The sequence below is a fragment of the Lampris incognitus genome, chromosome 5 (genome assembly GCF_029633865.1).
Source record: "Lampris incognitus isolate fLamInc1 chromosome 5, fLamInc1.hap2, whole genome shotgun sequence".
NCBI classification, from domain to species: Eukaryota; Metazoa; Chordata; class Actinopteri; order Lampriformes; family Lampridae; genus Lampris; species Lampris incognitus.
In genome coordinates, this window is record NC_079215.1 from 1143297 (window position 1) to 1152777 (window position 9481).

General features: G+C 48.1%; 1 protein-coding gene across 1 annotated transcript in view; it reads left to right on the forward strand.

Moving 5' to 3' along the window:
- The window catches only part of tusc3 (tumor suppressor candidate 3), a 254083-nt gene extending 247735 nt beyond the window's left edge, over positions 1 to 6348 (forward strand). The window contains exons 9-10 of the mRNA XM_056280029.1: positions 5161 to 5251; positions 6152 to 6348. Of these exons, the coding sequence (XP_056136004.1) occupies positions 5161 to 5251; positions 6152 to 6167 (107 nt within the window). The 3' untranslated portion in view covers positions 6168 to 6348. The remainder of the gene's footprint in view (positions 1 to 5160; positions 5252 to 6151) is intronic.
- The last annotated feature ends 3133 nt before the right edge of the window (positions 6349 to 9481 follow it).

Genomic DNA, 9481 nt, shown 5'->3' on the forward strand with positions numbered 1-9481 from the left:
ACCCTCCCTCACCAGGTGTGTATTCACCCTCACCAGGTGTGTATTCACCCTCCCTTACACTCACCAGGTGTGTATTCACCCTCCCTCACCCTCACCAGGTGTGTATTCACCCTCCCTTACTCTCACCAGGTGTGTATTCACCCTCCCTCACCCTCACCAGGTGTGTATTCACCCTCCCTTACTCTCACCAGGTGTATATTCACCCTCCCTCACCCTCACCAGGTGTGTATTCACCCTCCCTCACCCTCTCCATGTGTGTATTCACCCTCCCTCACCCTCACCAGGTGTGTATTCACCCTCTCTTACCCTCACCAGATGTGTATTCACCCTCCCTCACCCTCACCAGGTGTGTGTTCACCATCCCTCACCCACACCAGGTGTGTATTCACCCTCCCTCACCCTCACCAGGTGTGTATTCACCCTCCCTCACCCTCACCAGGTGTGTATTCACCCTCCCTCACCCTCACCAGGTGTGTATTCACCCTCCCTTACTCTCACCAGGTGTGTATTCACCCTCCCTCACCCTCACCAGGTGTGTATTCACCCTCTCTTACCCTCACCAGGTGTGTATTCACCCTCCCTCACCCTCACCAGGTGTGTATTCACCCTCCCTCACTCTCACCAGGTGTGTATTCACCCTCCCTTACTCTCACCAGGTGTGTATTCACCCTCTCTTACCCTCACCAGGTGTGTATTCACCCTCCCTCACCCTCACCAGGTGTGTATTCACCCTCCCTCACTCTCACCAGGTGTGTATTCACCCTCCCTTACTCTCACCAGGTGTGTATTCACCCTCCCTCACCCTCACCAGGTGTGTATTCACCCTACCTCACCCTCACCAGGTGTGTGTTCACCATTCCTCACCCTCTCCATGTGTGTATTCACCCTCCGTCACCCTCACCAGGTGTGTGTTCACCATCCAGATGCACACACATTCTTTGTTAGTCTGTGTGTGGGTGTGTGTTTGTCTTCTTCTTGTTCGTTTTTTGTCTCATGTGAAGGTCACTGCTCTGCAGTTTTATCTGTTAGATATGATATTAAATGACATTCAGGTAAGGTGTGTTGAGTCAACACAGACTAACACACACAGACTGACACACACAGACTGACACAGACTAATACACACAGACTGACACAGACTAAGACACACAGACTGACACAGACTAACACACACAGACTGACAGAGACTAACACACACAGACTGACACAGACTAATACACACAGACTGACACAGACTAACACACACAGACTGACACAGACTAATACACACAGACTGACACAGACTAACACACACAGACTGACAGAGACTAACACACACAGACTGACACAGACTAATACACACAGACTGACACAGACTAACACACACAGACTGACACAGACTAACACACACAGACTGACACAGACTAATACACACAGACTGACACAGACTAACACACACAGACTGACAGAGACTAACACACACAGACTGACACAGACTAATACACACAGACTGACACAGACTAACACACACAGACTGACACAGACTAATACACACAGACTGACAGAGACTAACACACACAGACTGACACAGACTAATACACACAGACTGACACAGACTAACACACACAGACTGACACAGACTAACACAGACTAACACACAGACTGTAACAGACTAACACACACAGACTGACACAGACTAACACACACAGACTGACACAGACTAACACACACAGACTGACACAGACTAACACAGACTAACACACAGACTGACACAGACTAATACACACAGACTGACACAGACTAACACACACAGACTGACACAGACTAACACAGACTAACACACAGACTGTAACAGACTAACACACACAGACTGACACAGACTAACACACACAGACTGACACAGACTAATACACACAGACTGACACAGACTAACACACACAGACTGACACAGACTAACACAGACTAACACACACAGACTGACACAGACTAACACACACAGACTGACACAGACTAACACACACAGACTGACAGACTAACACACAGACTGACACAGACTAATACAGACTAACACACACAGACTAATACACACAGACTGACACACACAGACTGACACAGACTAACACACACAGACTGACACAGACTAACACACAGACTAACACAGACTAACACACACAGGCTGACAGAGACTAACACACACAGACTAACACAGACTAACACACACAGACTGACACAGACTAACACACACAGACTGACACAGACTAACACACAGACTGACACAGACTAACACACACAGACTGACACAGACTAACACACACAGACTAACACACACAGACTGACACAGACTAACACACACAGACTGACACAGACCAACACACACAGACTGACACAGACCAACACACACAGACTAACACACAGACTGACACAGACTAACACACACAGACTTACACAGACTAACACACAGACTGACACAGACTAACACACACAGACTAACACAGACTAACACACAGACTGACACAGACTAACACACACAGACTTACACAGACTAACACACACAGACTGACAGAGACTAACACACACAGACTGACACAGACTAACACACGCAGACTGACACAGACTAACACACAGACTGACACAGACTGTAACAGACTAACACACGCAGACTGACACAGATTAACACAGACTCACACACAGACTGACACAGACTAACACACACAGACTAACACAGACTAACACACACAGACTGACACAGACTAACACACACAGACTGACACAGACTAACACACAGACTGACACAGACTAACACACAGACTAACACAGACTAACACACAGACTGACACAGACTAGCACACACAGACTTACACAGACTAACACACACAGACTGACAGAGACTAACACACACAGACTGACACAGACTAACACACGCAGACTGACACAGGCTAACACACAGACTGACACAGACTGTAACAGACTAACACACGCAGACTGACACAGATTAACACAGACTCACACACAGACTGACACAGACTAACACACACAGACTAACACAGACTAACACACACAGACTGACACAGACTAACACACACAGACTGACACAGACTAATACACACAGAGTAACACACACAGATTGACACAGACTGACAGACTAATACACACAGACTGACACAGACTAACACACACAGACTGACGCAGACTAATACACACAGACTGACACAGACCAACACAGACAGACTGACACAGACTAATACACACAGACTGACACAGACTAATACACACAGACTGACACAGACTAACACACACAGACTGACACAGACTAACACACATAGACTGACACAGACAGACTGACACAGACTAACACACACAGACTGACACAGACTAACACACACAGACTAACACACACAGACTAACACACACAGGCTGAAACAGACTAACACACACAGACTGACACATGACACACACTACTGACAGCTCACGTGCAGCTGCAACAAGGATACACACAGACAATAAACACTCTTGCCTTGTGTGTTTCTGCTGCTGCAACAGTTTAGTTTTCTCGCTGGACTCCTCATCTCATTATCCTCCCTGCCCCGTCCTCCAATTATTTTACTTCTCTCACTCTCTCTCTCTCACTCTCTCTCTGTCTCTCTCTCTGTCTCTCTCTCACACACACACAAACACACACACACATTATTATGTGCTGACAGGGACAGATCAGACTGTTTATTCTCTCTCTATGAGTGGGCCTCCTCCTAATCCCTGATGACCATGTCAGTTTACCATGTCAGTATCTGGCGACAGTCTCATTTAAACTGAGTCCTCCAGAAGGATTAGCTGCTCTCTCTCTCTCTCTCTCTCTCTCTCTCTCTCTCTCTCTCTCTCTCTCTCTCTCTCTCTCTCTCTCTCTCTCTCTCTCTGTCTCACTCTCTGTCTCTGTCTCTCTCTAACTTGCTCTCTTGCTCCCTCGCTCTCTCTCTGTCTCACTCTCTGTCTCTGTCTCTCTCTAACTTGCTCTCTTGCTCCCTCGCTCTCTCTCTGTCTCACTCTCTGTCTCTGTCTCTGTCTCTCTCTAACTTGCTCTCTTGCTCCCTCGCTCTCTCTCTCTCTCTCTAACTTGCTCTCTTGTTCTCTCTTGCTCGCTCTCTCTTGCTCTCTCGATCCCTCTCTGTCTCGCTCTCTCTTGCTCTCTCTTGCTCTCTCTGTCTTGCTCTCTGTCTCTGTCTCTCTCTAACTTGCTCTCTTGCTCTCTCTCTGTCTCACTCTCTGTCTCTGTCTCTCTCTAACTTGCTCTCTTGCTCTCTCGCTCTCTCTCTGTCTCACTCTCTGTCTCTGTCTCTCTAACTTGCTCTCTTGCTTCCTCGCTCTCTCTCTGTCTCACTCTCTGTCTCTGTGTCTCTCTAACTTGCTCTCTTGCTCCCTCGCTCTCTCTCTGTCTCACTCTCTGTCTCTGTCTCTCTCTAACTTGCTCTCTTGCTCTCTCTCTGTCTCACTCTCTGTCTCTGTCTCTCTAACTTGCTCTCTTGCTTCCTCGCTCTCTCTCTGTCTCACTCTCTGTCTCTGTGTCTCTCTAACTTGCTCTCTTGCTCCCTCGCTCTCTCTCTGTCTCACTCTCTGTCTCTGTCTCTCTCTAACTTGCTCTCTTGCTCTCTTGCTCTCTCTCTGTCTCACTCTCTGTCTCTGTCTCTCTCTAACTTGCTCTCTTGCTCTCTCTTGCTCGCTCTGTCTTGCTCTTGCTCTCACTCTTGCTCTCTCTCGATCCCTCTCTTGCCCTCTCTTGCTCTCTCTTGCTCTCTCTGTCTTGCTCTCTGTCTCTGTCTTTCTCTAACTTGCTCTCTTGCTCTCTCTTGCTCGCTCTGTCTTGCTCTTGCTCTCACTCTTGCTCTCTCTCGATCCCTCTCTGTCTCGCCCTCTCTCGCCCTCTCTTGCTCTCTCTGTCTTGCTCTTGCTCTCACTCTTGCTCTCTCTCGATCCCTCTCTGTCTCGCCCTCTCTCGCCCTCTCTTGCTCTCTCTGTCTTGCTCTTGCTCTCACTCTTGCTCTCTCTCGATCCCTCTCTGTCTCACTCTGTCTTGCTCTCGCTCTGTCTCGCTCACTCTCTCTCACTCTCTTTTTCTGTGTGTGTGTGTGTGTGTGTGTGTGTGTGTGTGTGTGTGTGTGTGTGTGTGTGTGTGTGTGTGTGTTCCTCTAGTCATCTGCCTTGTGGGTCTTGGCCTGGTGGTGTTTTTCTTCAGTTTCCTGCTTTCCATCTTCAGGTCCAAGTACCATGGATATCCCTACAGGTAACTATGGTAACCAGAAAGAGCCAAAGGTGCACCAACTAGCAGTCACTGTATTGTTTATAAGGGTGGGGACACCTGCAGGCATGGTATTGTTGATACGGGTGGGGTAGCTGCAGGTGCGGTGTTGTTGATACGGGTGGGGTAGCTGCAGGCATGGTATTGTTGATACGGGTGGGGTAGGTACAGGTGCGGTATTGTTGATACGGGTGGGGTAGCTGCATGCATGGTATTGTTGATATGGGTGGGGTAGCTGCAGGCACGGTATTGTTGATACGGGTGGGGTAGCTGCATGCATGGTAATTTTGATACAGGTGGGGTAGCTGCAGGCATGGTATTTTTGATACAGGTGGGGTAGTTGCAGGTGCGGTATTGTTGATACGGGTGGGGTAGCTGCAGGCACGGTATTGTTGATACGGGTGGGATAGCTGCGTGCATGGTATTTTTGATACGGGTGGGGTAGCTGCAGGCATGGTATTGTTGATACGGGTGGGGTAGTTGCAGGCACGGTATTGTTGATACGGGTGGGGTAGCTGCAGGCATGGTATTGTTGATACGGGTGGGGTAGCTGCAGGTGCGGTGTTGTTGATACAGGAGGGGTGGCTGCATGCATGGTATTGTTGATACGGGTGGGGTAGCTGCAGGCAGGTGTAGCTGGAGAGGTCTCTTAGCTTATGGTGAGGCGTCTCCCTCAGTGAACGTTGTGTGCAGATGAAGTGATTCAGCTTTGTGGGTTTTTTTGGTCGTTAATAAAAAGAGTGTATTTGGAATAATTGCTGTCTACTGTACAGAGGGCAAGGAGCAAAAATTGACAATCTTTGCCCCTGCCTCTCGCCCCCACCCCCACCCCCTGCTTCTTTTTTGTTTTTTTGTTTTTGCTTCTCGTCAACTCTCTGTTTTCAGCTTCCTTATTAAGTAAGTGCAGACAGAGGGTCCGGAAATGAGGAGGAGGTCATGACAGCGGCGGAGAACGGAGAAGATGCTTGAAGAGGAGAAAGCGGCGGCACGGCGGAGTTGAGAGCACAGTGTGTCTAGCAGCTACTCATACCATCAACCCTGCGAGCTGAATTCCAAATAAATTATTCCGTCTGACACTGGTACCTGCAGGCTCTGTCGTCTTTCTTTCTGCGCCCTGCACACGGCCCGGTCAGTGGACAACGTCCTCTGCATGCGATGGGACGTGTGTTTACATGCAGGTAAACTGGGGTAATGCCACGGTTTACCTTTCTTTCTTTTCATTCATTCTTTCTCTTTCTTTTCTACCCGTAAGAAAGAGACGGGTAGAAAAGGAAGGGAGAGGAAGATCATGCAGAGAGAGAAGAGACGGGTAGAAAAGGAAGGGAGATGAAGATCATGCAGAGAGAGAAAGAGACGGGTAGAAAAGGAAGGGAGAGGAAGATCATGCAGAGAGAGAGACGGGTAGAAAAGGAAGGGAGAGGAAGTTCGTGCAGAGAGAGAGATGGGTAGAAAAGGAAGGGAGAGGAAGATCATGCAGAGAGAGAAAGAGACAGAAAAGGAAGGGAGAGGAAGATCATGCAGAGAGAGAAAGAGACAGAAAAGGAAGGGAGAGGAAGATCATGCAGAGAGAGAAAGAGACAGAAAAGGAAGGGAGAGGAAGGTCATGCAGAGAGAGAGACGGGTAGAAAAGGAAGGGAGAGGAAGATCATGCAGAGAGAGAGACGGGTAGAAAAGGAAGGGAGAGGAAGATCATGCAGAGAGAGAGACGGGTAGAAAAGGAAGGGAGAGGAAGTTCGTGCAGAGAGAGAGATGGGTAGAAAAGGAAGGGAGAGGAAGATCATGCAGAGAGAGAAAGAGACAGAAAAGGAAGGAGAGGAAGATCATGCAGAGAGAGAAAGAGACAGAAAAGGAAGGAGAGGAAGATCATGCAGAGAGAGAAAGAGACAGAAAAGGAAGGGAGAGGAAGGTCATGCAGAGACAGAAAGAGACGGGTAGAAAAGGAAGGGAGAGGAAGATCATGCAGAGAGAGAGAGACGGGTAGAAAAGGAAGGGAGAGGAAGATCATGCAGAGAGAGAAAGAGACAGAAAAGGAAGGGAGAGGAAGATCATGCAGAGAGAGAAAGAGATAGAAAAGGAAGGGAGAGGAAGATCATGCAGAGAGAGAAAGAGGTAGAAAAGGAAGGGAGAGGAAGGTCATGCAGAGAGAGAAAGAGACAGAAAAGGAAGGGAGAGGAAGATCATGCAGAGAGAGAAAGAGACAGAAAAGGAAGGGAGAGGAAGATCATGCAGAGAGAGAAAGAGACAGAAAAGGAAGGGAGAGGAAGGTCATGCAGAGAGAGAAAGAGACAGAAAAGGAAGGGAGAGGAAGGTCATGCAGAGAGAAAGAGACAGAAAAGGAAGGGAGAGGAAGATCATGCAGAGAGAGAAAGAGATAGAAAAGGAAGGGAGAGGAAGATCATGCAGAGAGAGAAAGAGGTAGAAAAGGAAGGGAGAGGAAGGTCATGCAGAGAGAGAAAGAGACAGAAAAGGAAGGGAGAGGAAGATCATGCAGAGAGAGAAAGAGACAGAAAAGGAAGGGAGAGGAAGATCATGCAGAGAGAGAAAGAGACAGAAAAGGAAGGGAGAGGAAGATCATGCAGAGACAGAAAGAGGGGTAGAAAAGGAAGGGAGAGGAAGATCATGCAGAGAGAGAAGGGTAGAAAAGGAAGGGAGAGGAAGATCATGCAGAGAGAGAAAGGGGTAGAAAAGGAAGAGAGAGGAAGATCATGCAGAGAGAGAAAGAGGGGTAGAAAAGGAAGGGAGATGAAGATCATGCAGAGAGAGAAAGAGACAGAAAAGGAAGGGAGAGGAAGATCATGCAGAGAGAGAAAGAGGTAGAAAAGGAAGGGAGAGGAAGATCATGCAGAGAGAGAAAGGGGTAGAAAAGGAAGAGAGAGGAAGATCATGCAGAGAGAGAAAGAGGGGTAGAAAAGGAAGGGAGATGAAGATCATGCAGAGAGAGAAAGAGACAGAAAAGGAAGGGAGAGGAAGATCATGCAGAGAGAGAAAGAGACAGAAAAGGAAGGGAGAGGAAGATCATGCAGAGAGAGAAAGAGACAGAAAAGGAAGGGAGATGAAGATCATGCAGAGAGAGAAAGAGACAGAAAAGGAAGGGAGAGGAAGATCATGCAGAGAGAGAGAGACAGAAAAGGAAGGGAGAGGAAGATCATGCAGAGAGAGAAAGAGACAGAAAAGGAAGGGAGAGGAAGATCATGCAGAGAGAGAAAGAGACAGAAAAGGAAGGGAGAGGAAGATCATGCAGAGAGAGAAAGAGACAGAAAAGGAAGGGAGAGGAAGATCATGCAGAGAGAGAGAGACAGAAAAGGAAGGGAGAGGAAGATCATGCAGAGAGAGAAAGAGACAGAAAAGGAAGGGAGAGGAAGATCATGCAGAGAGAGAAAGAGATAGAAAAGGAAGGGAGAGGAAGATCATGCAGAGAGAGAAAGAGACAGAAAAGGAAGGGAGAGGAAGATCATGCAGAGAGAGAAAGAGATAGAAAAGGAAGGGAGAGGAAGATCATGCAGAGAGAGAAAGAGGTAGAAAAGGAAGGGAGAGGAAGGTCATGCAGAGAGAGTGAGACGGGTAGAAAAGGAAGGGAGAGGAAGATCATGCAGAGAGAGAGAGAGACGGGTAGAAAAGGAAAGGAGAGGAAGATCATGCAGAGAGAGAAAGAGTCAGAAAAGGAAGGGAGAGGAAGAGATGGGAGGAAATGGAAGTTGATCATCACATGACGGTTGGAGGCAGGAGAGGTGAGAGGTGGTCAGGAAGTTGATCCCAGTGAAGGATGAGATGTTCCGTATTTGGTTCTCCGGGTTTAGTCTGTGGTCTTATTTTACTTTAAACTGCTCCACAGCCTGCAGCGTAGCCGGCATGCCGTTGTTAGATGCTCTGCAGACTTGGTGTGGGCTGGGAAACGTTTATGTGACCTCTGGTGTGCAGGAGGGCAGAGCAGTAGCGGTTATGAGTAACGTGGTTCTGAGAGTGGTTCTGAGTAATGCAGTACAAATATATCCTACCCCATTTGTTATCCTGGTCTACTTCTGCTTCACATGGGAAAGACTGCCATAGTGAGTGGACGATGTAGAAAACCCTGTAACGTACTCATTAACATAGGAGTCATGTTGCTGTCCGCCGACAGTAGCCGTCAGTAGCACTTCTGAAAACCCTCTGCTGTGGCTTACCCACATGACTTTATGGTCCAACAAACTGTCAGTAGACTACTGACATGGCAACATG